At 37.3% G+C, this 16,172-nt stretch overlaps 1 protein-coding gene across 8 annotated transcripts in view; it reads left to right on the forward strand.

Moving 5' to 3' along the window:
- Nucleotides 1-15,187, forward strand: part of CAMK4 (calcium/calmodulin dependent protein kinase IV) — a 324,433-nt gene extending 309,246 nt beyond the window's left edge. For all 8 annotated transcript variants that reach the window (XM_021084617.1, XM_021084620.1, XM_021084616.1 and 5 more), the window contains 2 exons: nucleotides 1,024-1,176; nucleotides 2,679-15,187. In XM_021084617.1, coding sequence (XP_020940276.1) covers nucleotides 1,024-1,176; nucleotides 2,679-3,119 — 594 coding nt within the window. In that variant the 3' untranslated portion in view covers nucleotides 3,120-15,187. The remainder of the gene's footprint in view (nucleotides 1-1,023; nucleotides 1,177-2,678) is intronic.

The following is a 16,172-nucleotide window of genomic DNA, read 5'->3' on the forward strand; positions in this document are numbered from 1 at the left end:
CCCTCTCTCCGTCTCTCTGCCTCCCTCTCTCTTTCTCTCCCTCCCTTCTCCTCTCTTCCTTCTTCCCTCCCTTATGCAGCCAGGGAGCAGCATTTTTAAAAAAGAAAGAAAGAAAAGGGCCCAAGAGGGGCCTTTTTAGTCACCCCGTTCATATGTGGGTCTTTGTATAAAGTCACAAAAGTAGAGACTTTGAACAAGTTAGGACTTGAACATGCCTCCTGACTCCACATAATCTCTGCCTTATTCCAGGTCCCCACTTCTGAGCCCACGGTTGGGAATTATCTTGGTTGTTGATCTTCCTAGCAATTTATTGTCTGCTTATCCTCAGAAGCAGGGGTAAACCTTTCAGAATGGGTTACCACTGGTTTGAATTCATTCCTTTAAACAAATCATACCCCCAAGCCACTGACATCTTTACTTTGATTCTAAATTGCTTTTTACTCCAGCTGTTGACTTAGTCTTTCAAGTACCCTGAAGGGATTAGAGAGACCTATGAACTTGATGATAGACTCATGCTGTAAACATTAAGGGCTATGATACTACCCTCTTTGTTTGCCATTCAATCCTCACAGAAATGAGGGATGCATGAATGATTCCATCTCCATTGAGATGTATTTTAAGTTCTGAATTCTAAGTGATGTAAAGTGCAGCCTAGAATTATTCAGATGCTAGTTTTCCTTCAAAGAACTTCCAGTCCACAGGCAAGGCAGGACTTGTTTCTTTGACCTCCAGGGGCAAGCTATCTGCCAGTTTGGGCTCTCAGGTAGCACACACCACAGCTTTCTCAGACTTCCTCAGTTAGCGGGACCTGAAGCTGTCCCCACAGTGACCTCTGGGGCTTAAAAGGGTTTTGTTTTGTTTTTTTAATGTATATATAGCATACTGTGAAGGAAATATAATAATAATGTATATCTGGTGTACTGCCAAGGAAATAGAATAAGACCTAGAAGTTCATAAGCTGAGGTGCAAGCCCAGATCACCCCAGAAGTCTACCTAAAAAGTTGTGGTTCTTTATAACTTCAGGTCAGAAAATTAATTGTGTTGGATCCTAAGAAAAGGCTGACTACCTTCCAAGCTCTCCAGCACCCGTGGGTCACAGGTAAAGCAGCCAATTTTGTCCACATGGATACAGCTCAAAAGAAGCTCCAGGAATTCAATGCCCGGCGTAAGCTCAAGGTAAGATGCATTTATTTTGTTTTATTAAAAAAAAAAAAAAAGATTTCTCACATACCTTTACAATCCAAGATAATTCTATTATTTATCTAATACTATTATTCATCTCCTGCGGTACCAAGAAAAATCTTGCTTTGAAACCCCAACAATGCTGATAAAAAGCCACTTAGAGTTCTGTTAATCCTCTCATAAGAATTAACTGTTAATAAAGAGAATTCTGTTACATGTTGAGATTCACTCACCAAATGAATACATTATTATTGCTTCTCACTTAGGGCTGCACTGCTTGAACATTTTCAGGAAACTGATATTTATTCAGAAAATTGTCCTCTTTCTTAATATGCAAAAACTGGGAAACAGTTTTTAAAACTATTTTGTAATATAGATAAATAATTATCATACTTGGCAAAAATTAAAATAAATCAACTGATAGGGGAAACTATCTACCAAAATATGTCTCTTTTTATGAAATATATATGAGATAGAGAGTAGATGTTTTTCTCTCACATAATGATGTTTAGGATTAGCTCTATCTGCAGGGCGTCTCAGAAAACAGCTGAGTGTCAAAAATAGTGTTCTGTTTAGAAATTGCTTACAGGCTGATAGAGACAAAATAAACCTAAAGGGTCCCATGGTCAAATTAATTTGAGGTACCCTAGATTAAATAACCTTGACTTAACCCAGGATTTCTCAAATAAATTTGACCATGAAACTCTGTTATCTCCATAGTACATATTAACATCCATGGAACTAGTGTTCCATGAAGCACATACTTTGGAAAACACAATCTAAAATTTTTGAATACTGGATGGGACTAGAGACTCTCATTCTAAGTGAAATAAGTCAAAAAGAGAAAGACAAATACCAAATGGTATCACGTATTTAGACTCTAATATATGGCACAAATGAACCTTTCCACAGAAAAGAAAATCATGGACTTGGAGAACAGACTTGTGGTTGCCGAGGGGGAGGGAGAGGGAGTGGGAGGGACTGGGAATTTGGGGTTGATAGATGCAAACTATTGCCTTTGGAATGGATAAGCAATGAGGTCCTGCTCCATAGCACTGGGAACTATATCTAGTCACTTATGATGGAGGATAATGTGAGAAAAAAGAATGTATATATGTTATGTGTGGCTGGGTCACCTTGCTGTACAGTAGAAAATTGGCAGAATACTGTAAACCAGCTATAATGGAAAAAATAAAAATTATTATTAAAAATTTTTTGAAAAATAAAATAAAATTTTTGAATACTGGTAATCCATAGGAAAATACATTTACTCAGGCTTTCAGTAGTCCAAATAATTAAATGTGCTAATTGGAGATTAAACAAATTTTGCCATTCATTCTCCAAGCAGGTTTTCATTAGACAATCTTAGAATAATGTACTTTGAAAGATTAAACACTAGCATATAATAACAAGCTCCTTAATGCCAAATTGAGCTTGAGCTCAGACCTGGGATTTTAAGTGGAAGTAACCCTTGACATTTTTCTGTTTCCACTCAGGCAGCAGTGAAGGCCGTGGTGGCCTCTTCCCGGTTGGGAAGTGCCAGCAGTAGTCATGGCAGCATCCAGGAAAGCCAGAAGGCCAGCCAAGAGCCATCTCCAACACAGGACGGCAGTGAAGATGTTAAAGCTCTTCCGGAGGGAGAGGAAATTCATGGATATGGGGCTCAAGTGGCAGTTGAGGGGGCAGAGGCTGAGCTGATGAAGGTGCAGGTTGTAGAGGAAGTTAAAGAAGCTGATATAAGTGCCACTGAGGCCACCGAGATGGTGTCTGAGGCACTGGAGGATGGGATAAAGGAGGCTGACCTGGAAATAGAGGAGGGCCTGGTGGAGGAAAAGCTGAAGACTGTTGAGGAAGCAGCGGCCCCCAAAGAAGGGCAAGAAAACCCTGCTCTGGAATTTGGAGCTCAGCAGAATGATGTGATCCTGCCAGAGTACTAAATTGGCTTCCTTCCAATCTGGGAGCCAAATCCTGGCACTTTATACATTTTGTCCTTCAGCAGGGAAGGTGTGGAAGCATGATATGCACTATCGTGATTTTGTTTTTGAGGTGCAAAAAATACATATATCTCAGTTGGTAATCCTAACTTCAATGCATGTGACTGCTTTATGAAAAAATAGTGTCATCTATGGTTTGTAATGGATACTTAATACAGATGAATTAAATTTGAAATTGCAAGTAAACAACATAACATTTAAAAACATACAGTTTCAGGGACCAGTAGCACACATTAGAAGTAAATAGTAACAGATTGTTTTTGCTGTGCAAACCTCACCATCCTACATCGTTTGGATTTCTTCACAAGGCGGTAATTCCTTTGGACTGTTGCTCAGCTAATGCTAGGTAGCACTGTAAGATGTGTTCCCATGACATTCACATTATTTTCAGTAATATATTCAAACTGTTTACAAGGAGATTGTCAGGTTAGAGTTGTATGATATGTGCAAAAAAAAAATCCACTTATAATGGTGAGAAATTGAAGCATACTTTAATAAGGGCTATGAAACCATATGCCCCTAAAGTTCATGTGGAGAGTGTTTTTTTTGTTTTTTTTTTTAATCTTGTCTTTTCTTTCACAAAATTCCACCACTTCATAGTCCTGGAAAAATATTTTACAAACTCATGCTGAGGAATACATGTGTTCCTTCACCTGCTCCCTAATAAATCCTTCTGATGCACACTTAGGGTGAAATACAGAAATTTAGGGAAGAAAAGAGGTAAGACTAGGACTTAACTAATAAAGACTGATTCCTTGTCATTTTTCAGATAAAGTTGGATTTATTCATGAGCTTGTACAACTTGAAAAATAGGAACATTTTTATGGATAAACTCTATATTCAAATATTTAGAAAAATCTATCCCAAAGCTGGTGCCAAAATGTCTAAATGGAGCGGGAGTAAGATCCCATTATAAGATCATTCATTACTGACTTTCCTATAGTAAGGAAACATTTTTGTTTATAAAAGTCCTTTTTTCGGGAGTTCCTGTTGTGACGCAGCGGAAACGAATCCAACTAGGAACCATGAGGTTGTGGGTTCAATCCCTGGCCTTGCTCAGTGGGTTAAGGATCCAGTGTTGCCATGAGCTGTGGTATGTAGATCAAAGACACAGCTCAGATCTGGCATTGCTGTGGCTGTGGTGTGGGCTGGCGGCTACAGCTCTAATTAAACCCCTAGCCTGGGAACCTCCATGTGCCACAGGTGCGGCCCTAAAAAGATTTTTTAAAAGTCCTTTTTTCCTTCATTTGGTGGTTATTTAGATATACTGTCTAGGGACTAAGGATATTTCTGAAAAACTAATGTATCTTTTTCTTAGAATAGAGGCACGCATAATTTGCAATGTAGATTTTAAAGTTGCCATGTTGAGCAATTTAAGACAATGCAACTTTTAATACACAAAGACAAAAAGCAACAAGGGAAAAAATACTGATTTCATATCAGAATTTTAAGAAATGTAACATTAGACTGAATACTTTACCATGATATTTTTTTCAAAGTATTTCTCTTTGGTTTTCTTTGGGTGGGGGTGCATACCCACAGCGTGTGGAAGGTCCCAGGTCAGGGATTGAACCTATCCCACAACAGTGACCGAAGCCTTAATCCACTGTGCCGCAAGAGAACTCCTCTTTGGTTTTCAAATGAACACTTTTTCCTTATAAAAATTACAGTTAAATTCCAAGTACCTCAGATGTATTTCTAGTTTGAGCTGAAATGAACGTTTTTATCAAATTAATTATGCAGCATATTTTTACTAGATTTCCTTAATTTTAAAATAGGGTTATTTTCAGGCCAATATTGTGGACAATAAAAATGACTATCACATAAAAATCCTCATCAAAAAAAGATCTTAAATTCTTTTGGCTCTTCCTCAGGACTATTAAATTGGAAAATGAAATTAAACCTCTGATTTCGGGGGGCTATCAGACCTTGTAGACAATCTGCTTTCCAAGTACAAATCTTCTTTTATTACTGTTTTCATGAGAAGAAGATAAGGTAGAACTTTTTATCTTCCATAGTATAGGATCCTGCCAGATCAATGATGTGAAGGAAAAAGCCCTTAAGGGCACATCATCTGGGCTCAGAGAAAGATTTTTGTTTCATTTTATTTTTATTAACTAATAGAGAGTACTTTTCTTCTTCAGTGTTTCTTTCCTTCTTTACTCTCTCTCTGAATTTCCATTTTAGCTATTAAAAGGGGCTCACTAGTCTTAACTTTTAAGAATGCCTTCTTCCCTAGGCGTTAAGATTTCCATTTTAAAAGGCCAATTGCCTCGTGTACTTTTTCCAGAAAAACTTAACAGGTATATATATGGTAAGTGTCCCATATATTGGAAAAGGGAAGAGAGGGAAAGGACTCTTAGTGGAGAATGGCACTACTAGTTGGGAGATAACACGTTGTCCCTCCCTCACCACGATGCTGGTCCGCAGGCAGTCTTCCTATCATCCCAAACTCAGGGCTGACTGCAGTCGGTCCAACCAGTGGACTGGTTTGCAGTGAAGGCCACTGCAAACGCCAAGGCCAGTGTGTGTTTAAGAATTTACCCATTTACATGAGTACACATGCCTATTCCTTGGTAAATACTCAAGGGTTTGAGCGTACTTTCCTCTTTTGTTAACCTGTAAATTGCACTCCCTAAAATTCCATGAGAGTTTTAAATTTTGACTTGTATGTTAAAGATTAAATCCTGATAATGCTTAAAGAGTGACTGATTGAGTCATTTCAGTGGAAAGAAGTCAAACCTTCACAAAAATTGGCCATTTCAGCCAAATGATTCAACCTAAGATTTCATAGAGATGCAGTTTAAGTTAGGATAATTAGGTTAACATTTTTGAAAGAACAGTAAACATTTACATGACTTGTTAAAACGATATCTATCTCAAAGGTTACTTGGCTAAGTAATTGTAGACTAATGCAGATAGAACCTTAATTTGGTGAACTATTTCATAATGTTTCCTTTAATTGACACATTGTAGTCATTGTAGTCACAAAGCAAAATAATTAAAAGAATTTCAACAAACAACAATTACATTTTACATTTTAGAGCTGACAGTTATTATTGATTTTTGTTTTCAGGTTAAGTTCAGATACAAAGCGTAAACTAAACCGTTTTACCATAAAGAAGGACAATCTTGAATTATTTCCCCCATTTAAAAAGTCTAATTGGAATCCCAATGATTTTTCTCTAATCATAAGAGCTCATTTATCCCATGAATACATAAATAAGGTTGAAATTAGAACAATATAGTTGAAGTCATTGTCTAGAATAAGTGCTGTCTAATATAAATGATACCACATATATAATTTTGAATTTTCTCTTAGCCACATTTTAAAAAGTTAAAAAAAAAAAGCAGGTAAAATTAGCTATGCATTTTAATCCAGTATGTCCAAACTACTATTCCAGTATATAATCAATAGGAAACATTTATGAGATCTTTTAAATTTTTAATTTTTGTACTTAGTTTTCAAAAGCATGATTATATATTGCACCTTTAGTACATCCAGTGCTCCATAGCCACATGTGACTAAGGGCTACTGTGCTGGAAGAGCACTGGTCTAGAGCACTTTTCAAGCAAAATGACACATGAATTTCTATGCTTAGATCTGCGCTGCCTCAGTTTTCCACACTGATACATTGGTAGGAGGCCAAAAAGAAAATGTTTCAGAAATATTGACTGAAATGAGTAAAAACCCTATTGGCTACTTCTACTTATTCATGTGCTTCAGAGGAGGAGTGTTTCTAACATGACTTTTAAAGAACTATACTCTCCTGGGTATTGATATTGTCTTTTGGCCACAGTTCTGTCATCCCTCTCTGGGCCTGGAATCTTGACCACAGGTTGGCACCCTCCTGAGCCCTGCCATGAAGCCTGTAGTAGCCTCATGTACCAAAATCTGCTGTGGGCGACCCACACAGAATCTAAATGGGATTTTTCTGGGCCTGGACTAAGCCGGATACCATCTCTGTGTTGCAGGCAATGTTTCTTTCTAGAAATCTTCTGAAACATACTGACTTTGCATGATAAAGATTGTATGATGAGGATATCATCCCAGTTATCCCTAAAATGGGGAGATGACTATCAGCTGACATTTTTTAGATTTCCTTAGAAGGGTTTGAACAACACTGCCATTACACATGGATTTAAAAGACTTTTGGAATTTTCTTACATACTGCTATTTTAGAATAATCCTCAAGGTTCTATAGCCATTTTCAGTGGCAGATTTTAAAACAAAGCAACAGTTTGCTTTTTACTGTGACTTCAATTACACAGTATTTTAAACATATTTTGTAATGTAGAATGTTTAGCAGTCCGTATTTCCAGTTTCACATGCAAGATAACTACTTTGCCTATAGATAGACTGAAGATTTAGAGAAAGCCATTTTTTTTTCATAATTCAGTTGTTTCACAGAAGCATCTGGTTGCATTTTAAATCAGAAAATAAAAGAAGTAAATACCAGAAAAGGCAAAGGATACAACCAGTAAATCATTTATTCTGTTTTAGGATTGTCCTTGCAAAGCAAATGCAAAAAAAAAAAAAGTCAAAAAAGTGAATCAGCACTAGGTTTTTCTTGATGAGGTTGATGCCACATAAATTAACATAAATATACTGAGCAGAGTTAGTTATATAATTACAGTGCCATTATGTAATTTACTTGTCTTGCAGAGTATTCAGTCTGGTTATCTTGGTCTACTTTGGCTGGTGCAAAATTTCCAGACGCTAACCTACATAATGGGATTTGTAATATCCTTGTAATTACTGCCTATTAGGTCATATTCCAGTTTCCTTAATGCTCATCACTGATATATTCCTCACCAACGTCGTTGCTAGAATTTGAGCATTTACTGGTTAAATACTTGTAGTTAAACTCTTTATGTGTGTCTTCAGTGTTTTTTAAACATTTGTGCATATATAATCTCAATATTAGTATTATAATATTCATAACCACATGATAAGCAGAAATGTGACCAATAATTTTTTATAAATTTTTTTTTCAAAGCTCTTTTCTTCCCCTGGCACAACTCAGGGTGAGTTCTGGCTCCTTGACAAATAGAAAAAAAAAAAAGATCACTGAAGAGATATCAGCTATCCACCCATGGTAACCAAGTTCAGCATTTCCTCTTTTTACATCCTGATCTATTAAAGGCTAGTTTTTGTCATTATTACTTTCAGATATCACCTGAGATCGGATAAGATAGCCTCAACTCATAAAGCCCAACGATTTATATACTTATTTTGGAGAGCAATAACAAACTTGACTGATTTGTTTGCTTGTTTAAAATTCCAAGTTTCATGTATTCTCTGTGATGAACTCTACGGGGTTTGAATGTGTGACCTTAACTTCCTTCAATATTCAGCCTTTTCCTTATCACCTGGCCCCGAGGTCTACCTAGTACAGGATGGAAGCCTTGCCATGAGAGTGGACCATCTGAGTCCTTGGCAGGAACCAGACATTGCTCTAGCAAAGATTCTTGGTTCTAACTTGGTTGACTTGGTTGAGCTCAAATGAGTCACATGGGGAAAAGCCTCTTCCATGCTTTGATTGAAAGTGATGCTGTTTGAATATTGGTGTGGTGCAATTAGAAATGGAAAATGGGTTTCATCAATCATTTGCTCATCCCATGACCTGCTGCCACGTGTCCCGGATCACTGTTTTGTTCCATCCCTCTGGCCATCAAGCTGCCCTCCAGGATTTTGAAATCCTCTAAACTTCTGGAAATAGTATCCAAGACTGGTTGAAGGAATTTGGAGGCCTTGGTGGTCCAGAATTTAATTTGAAGTTCTAAACAGCAGTGCAAAGACTGCAAAATAATGCTGTTCTTGAATAGTTGCTTTGGGCACATTTTGAAGATTGACCTAGAATATCCATGGATGTGGAATATTTATATGTGTAATCTTTCCCATGATTCACTGTGTTAAAAATGATAGCTATTTAATCTTCAGTCAGATTATATAATAATATTTATTTTCCATTTAAAAGATTATTTTGGGCTGCTTAAGTACAATAGGCTCATATTAGAATTTTTGAAAACGATTGTTTTCCCTAAGCACTGTCGCACTCTGGCAATTGGTTGTGGATGATAAAAATTTACTAGGCTTGTCCTTTCTTTGTCCTTTCCTTGATATATGAATGGTAGGTAACCTGGTTCGTAAAAGACGCAAGTAAGAATGACTATACATTGCAACCTGTTACTTCATAACTGGCTCCTTTTAACCTGACTTATTTTTATAGACTATCATGCAGCTAATATACAGGAGCATACAAACAGAATATTCATTACATTTTTATTGTCAAGATTATTACTTATTTCAGAGTTTCCTGAAGTGTTTATATTCATGCACCCTTAATCTCAGTCATATTTTCACGGCTCCCCACCAAGCCAAAAGAATTACCTCACATGCCCATTCATTAAGTAGTTAGGTCCAAACAATGTAATAGTACTGCATTCCATGTCCAACAGATGTTGCTGTGTTTCCCTTGACATTGTAAAATGTCCTATGAGTTTACTGAGTGGGAACAGTCAAGAGGCAACAGTCTTTATGCTCAATAAACTATGGGTATGAGAAAAAAAGGATTATTTGTAAACAAGTTAGGGGCTGATGTTTATACTCTTATTTGAATGTTAATCATTGTTTTCTTTATGGTCTTTGTGTACATATAAAACTTATATGTACATTTTTTAAAAAGCAATTTCCAAATAATTACCCAAGGAAATAAATCTCCAAAAATGAGTTTTCAGAAGTCAGGCAAACTATGGTTCACAGACCAAATCCATCAGAAGCCTGTTTTATCAATGAAGTTTTATTAGAATACAACCATGTTCATTTATTTATACATTGCCTCTGGCTGCTTTCACACCGCTAGGACAGAGTTGAGTAGTTACAACAGAGACTATGGCCCAGAAAAGCCTAAAATGTTTATTTGACCCTTTGTAGAAAAAAAAAAAACACAAAAAACTGATGACCCTCTTTTTCATGGCACTCTGCCTTTTCAATGACATCAAGGAATACAGATTCCCATACTCCAGATTTCTCTCCTCCTCAGCTTGGGGTTCTTATTCCCCATTTGCTTCTCATGAAGTTAGTAGAGGTTCGTTTCTGTGCAGATACTCTCACAACAATAATTTCTCTGGAAGTACAACTTTAAAGTTTTATAGATTTAAAAATTCAAAATTGCATCATTCCTGAGAAAAGTTTAGAGCATATAGCAACTTGGTTAAAAGAGAGGAATTAAAAAGATTTCTATCACTTCAAGCATTTTAGAAATTTGATCCTTTTATTTAAAATCATGTAAATGACATCTTACATTGCTCATATTTAAGTCAATCTGCAGCTGGTACTTAGTAAGCTAAGAAATGAGAGCCCTTTGGTTCTGAATCTTTCATAATATTTTCAAGTAATTTATACCAATTGGATTTTCACTTAATCATTTTTAGGAAATAATGTGCCTCATTATGTGGCATTCTCTGACAATGATATGCTCATCGATAGCTCAGGAAACAGGCAAATGGCCATCTTTTTATGTAAGAAAGCTATTTCCAATCACCATGTTTTTCTGATTGTTATATACTTCATTTCTTCAAAAAGAGAAGGCCTTGAGTAGATGCTTTCCTTTCAACTTACATATTTAGAAATCCAAGAAGGGCCCTTCTCTTAGTCTATTTCTGTCACAGGGAAATTATTCATTACACAATATCTGCCTTAAGGGAAGCAGGTGACCCAGATACTAAGAACGTGGGCATGCATAACCTTTGTGTTTGACTTTGACCATCTATAGCCAAAGGGTGTAAATGAGATATTGAGTAGAAAACCTATCTCAGTGTACTATGAGGAGTACCTAAAATTATATCATAACTCTGATTAAATAATATATTGTTTTCTTTAAACTATTGCAGCAATCAATATGAGGTGGCCCCTGGGATACACTATACAGGAAAAAAAGAGATGAATCGTCTGCTGGCTTCTCATATTTGATGTGAGTAGAAGGGAGGCTTTACTGGCATGGAAGAAGGAAAAGGTAAACTGTAGGTGAGGATTCCACATTCCCATCTGTCCATTTTTCTTGATTGCTCAGACTTTGAAGGCAGTTGTTAATGGACTGAAGTTATCATTTCTCAATAGCTCTCAATATCTGGGTCACCAGCTTCTTTTAGAAATGAAAAACCACAGCCAGTAGCTAATTTCCCTCCCACAATAATAAACAGTGCGGTTTAGGAAATATTAGGCCTACATCACAAGCATACTTTAAAGAAATGATTTGGTAGTTTTGAAAGTTTCCGGAAGCAGCCCATGCCAGAAACCGATTTTTTCAGCAAACTTCCACTGAGAAACAATTACGTACAATGAAAGAGTCAGAGTCAAATTAAACCCATGCTATCCTCTCAGAGTGAGCTTTGTAGTTGAAGAGAAAAAACAAGTGTGTATACAGCCTGTCCTAATTCTAGTCAGGCAGTAAGCCTCCAGAGATGGAAAGCAGGAAACGCCCCGTTTTCCTTGGAATGATCAAGGAAAGTTTCCAGGGAACATCAGCTAGATTTGAACGGTAGGGAGAACCTTTGCAAGTAGGGAAGATGGAGACGGTACATTTGGCTGAGAAATCTAGAGTGGAGAAGTGTGGTGAAGGAACAGTGCCGGGTGGGAAGGGCTGAAATCTGCAGGGATGTGTTGCTAAGACTGCATGAGTCTCAGATCCTGTGCAAAGTTGAACTAGACAGACCTCAGCCCTTTCTTAACTCTGCGTAGACACTTGTGCACCATTTCCTCAGAGCTTCCAGCCCTCTATGATTTCCTACATACGTGGCTAATTTGGTGCGTCCTCAAGCAGAATAAAAATCACCCAACACATCAAAGACATTTCTGCAAGTGACTGGTTGAAACAAAGCCTCAGTCGCTAAAAGCAAAAACTGCATTGGTAAGATCTCCACAGACAAAGAATAAAAGATGATAGTGATTATCTGAGTAAGTTTGGCAAAACTCCAGTATCTGAATAATTCCCTGTGACTCTAGAAAATCACCTTACCACTTGCTAAAGCTTTGCCAATGAAGGCCCATATCAAGGTTACTTCTTTCAGAGTTATTTTAACCTTTTAAATTATCTGACCTGAAAGGGCAGTTCCCACAGGATTTGAGACAGGGTTATACCTGAAAGCTTAGACTTCAAAAGACAATCTGTGCAAAACAGCTAAGCTTCAGACAGTGAAATTTAAAATTGTCAGAAATGCTTTCCCCAAACATTGAGCTGGTCCTGTGGAATTCTTTCTTCTACATCCTCTCTTTTGCCCCTTTATACACCCTTCTATAATTTCCCTTTTCTATCACTCATTGCAGGCAGTATTTTACATCCATCTTCAAGAAACTTATTTTTAAAAAATAATCAGATTACAATATATATGCTTTTAGTTGTCTTGCCACATTGCTTGTTTCAGATATTGTCTGTTATTAGTAAATGGCTGCATCATTCCTCAGGGCAAATGAAATGAAGGAAGCTACAAGGTTGACTATCTTCTGAGTGTTGGAGAAGAAGCCAAGACATAGACTGTAGGAGTACAGAAAACATAAGTTAGCACGAATTGAGAAAGGAATACTTCCTACTAGGGTTTTCAGACTCAGGTAGCATTATCTGGTATGTCTTTTCTAGGTTTTGTTTTTTGTTTTTTGTTTTTTTAAGGGCTACAGGCACGGCACATGGAAGTTCCCAGGCTAAGGGTCAAATCAGAGCTACAGCTGCCGCCTATGCCACAGTCACAGCAATGCCAGATCCGAGCTGTCTGCGACCTATGCCACAGCTCACAGCAATGCCGGATCCTTAACCCACAGAGGGTCCCAGGATGGAACATGAATCCTCATGGAGGCTCATTTCCACTGAGCCACAACAGGAACTCCCTTTTCTAGTTTTTCCTAGAGGAGAAATTTGCATTGCTGTGTTGTCAAAACTTTTCAGGACTGAAAAGATCTAAGCAGCTCAAGAACAGCATGGAGGATTAGATAATGGAAAACCATTAATATAGGAAACTGCATCTCCAGTAGTTTAGACTGCAAGTCATTAGCCAAAAACAAGTGCATGTAGGATTTGGAGGACAAAGAAAAACTGTAAATATTTCAGTTTACACAGCCAAGATTATAGGCCACCTTCCAATTTCTGACTGAAAAGTACTGGAAAAGGAGCTGTGAACATTTCATTTTTAAAACTTGTCAAAATGGTGCTATTGACTCCTTAATACAAAGATATATTGAAGTATTTTAGGTAAACATGTAAGTCTGGCCTGGCCATAAATGTAAATATAGAGAATGTTTGTAGAGAATTCATCAAAACTACACCCATATGGTTCTGATTGAGCTACCATTTTCTTCAGTGGCAGTGACTGACAGTGAGTCCCTGCTTCCCTCAGATAGGACTCAGCAAGTCATTGGCTCTCTCAGCTGCCCAAAGCTTGGGGCAGACAACATGAGAGCTTCTTCTTGGACTCAGGTTGGAATACCCAATTAAATGACCAAACATGCTCATTTTTTGGTGTTTCCCAGGAACATAAGGGAAGAACATGTGACATGAGGCAAAATGGATGTTGGTAGACTAAGTGTTGAAATTACCCTGGTGAAGGCCAGTGTTACTTTGTGTAAATCCACTCAGATTTGTCAGAGCATGCCAAAAGAAGCATATACCTTACGCTGGGAAACCTGTAAAGCAATCTGCATGTACAGTATGATAATAAATCATCTAAGAGCCCACCAATACTTTGGATTCTGTGATTTGAAATGTTACTACAATTCAAGAGTGACACAATGGACATTTTCCTTATACTGAAACTATGGAGTTGAATCCTTCTTTGAGTGTTTTTCCATTCTCTCAGGTAAAATTATACTCTGAGATTCACAACATTTTTAATCCTATACAGTGATGTCACAAAATCATAGCATTAAAAGGAGATCTTAGTAATCATTTAATCCAATAAGCTCATTTTATTAAAGGGAAGTATCAATCAGAGGTGATGGCTTATCTAAGGTCACAGTGGCTAAGAAGAGAAGAGATCCAGGTTGTCCGTCTCCTAGTCCACTGCTCTCATGACTGGGAAGTCAACTCAGTGGATACACAATAAATGCAGCAATTCATATAAAAATTGATTTTCATTATAAAAATTTGAAAATACAGAAAAGTAGCAAATTACTGCTAAAGAACGCCTTCCAGAGACAAGCATTGTCTTTTTTAAATCTAGCATTAGTTTTTTCTCTTACAGACTTTAATCATATTGTAATTTTTTTGCATCACCATAGCACTACAGCATAAGCATTTTTGGATAATCTTTACAAACATTTATGATAGCTGCACAATAATTCAGTGTCAATTCTTTTTCTTTTCTCAGTAACACTACATAAAGCTTTTTCTGAGTTTGGGGAAATCTAGTCTAAGGAAATAATCCTAATTTAGAATTATTGGTCCTAATGATATTCAGTGGTCCCTTCATGGTGATGCTTTCAAACCCACAGGACCTGAGAATGAGAGGGAAAAACTTTTAGTTCTCTCTTAAGAAGCTGATGTTAGAAACACAAACTGTAAAAAGATATGAAAGTCCTTCTTGAGCTTGGCCTCTGAATTAGTAAACATTTGTATGAATGAAATACTTGAGGGAAAGGGGTTAATATGTCAGTAAGGTTTATTCTCAGAATTGCAGCTTGCTGCTAACTACTGTTAGATCCAAAATCCTCACTTTGTTGAGAAAACACACTTATCCTAAACCATGGCTTTTTTTTTTTTTTTTTTTTTTGGCTGCACCCATGGCGTATGAAAATTCCTGGGCCAGGGATCGAACTCACTCCACAGCAGCATCCCAAGCCCCTGCAGTGACAATGTCATATCCTTAACCCACTGCACCACAAGAGAAATCCAGCAATGACTTCTTGAGGGATATGCTACAGAAAAACAAAAACCTCTCCCATTTGCAAGTCCCTTTTTGACTACCTGAAACCTTTTTACTTCAACCTGGTTTTGCACAATCACCAGACTACTTCCTTTGATTAAAAAAAAAAAAAAATTAGCTGCCTTGTACTTAAAGGATGCCATTAAATTATGTACTTAAAGTAGGAAAGCTCCTGAAAAAGGACAATACCATCAAATAATGAGTAAAAAGACCATTTTGGTACTTGTACACTATGCTTCCTCCAGAATTTTTATCGGCAAAATACTTCGCACTCCAAATCACCTATGTAGCTGATTACACAAGTAACATGGATCCACCCTGTATTTCCTGGGATACATTTGCAGTTCATGTTTTCCAGCAATTTCCCATCATCTCCTGGCACTGAAGGCTTCATCCATAGCGGACCCTCTGCTCCACAGAAATAGAAATGGTGTAATATAAACATAGGTCATTCACATTAGATGCCATGTGACACCAAGCATTAACAGCCTACTGAGGAAATGCACACATTATCTCAATTAAGGATAGCTATGTTGTATCTGCCATGTAGAAGGGGCCCAATAAATGTTTCATGAAGGAGTGAATGACTATGTTGCTATTTTCATTTCTATTTTGTGAGTCTGTCACTTTCTTAGTTGACATCTAAAGGATCTTTATACCCACTGCTCAGAGCTGATCCACTGAGAGATGCTGTGACTGGCTAACCAAAGAGCTATTACCAACCCTTTCTCCAAGAGGCTGGAAATACTTGCCTTCCCAATTAGGGGTAAGTCACATGCCTCAGACTACTGGAAAGAAAAGCTACTGAAGGCTAAGGAAAACCCTTTGCTTTCCTAATAAAAGAGACAGATAAGGGGTACCATGCCTTCCCCTACTTCTTCTTTACTTGAATGTACATGCAATTTCCAGGGCTTCTTGGTAACTATATCATATCTAAGGGAAAGATAGGAGAACTGTAGAAACACTGGCCCTGACATACTTGGGCTGATAAACACTAATAATTACCAATATTCAGATTTTTTCTTAAATGAGGAAAGTAACTCCCCATTTGCTTAAACCACTTAATAGTCGTATTTTCTTTTT

Source organism: Sus scrofa, chromosome 2 (assembly GCF_000003025.6).
Source record: "Sus scrofa isolate TJ Tabasco breed Duroc chromosome 2, Sscrofa11.1, whole genome shotgun sequence".
NCBI classification, from domain to species: Eukaryota; Metazoa; Chordata; class Mammalia; order Artiodactyla; family Suidae; genus Sus; species Sus scrofa.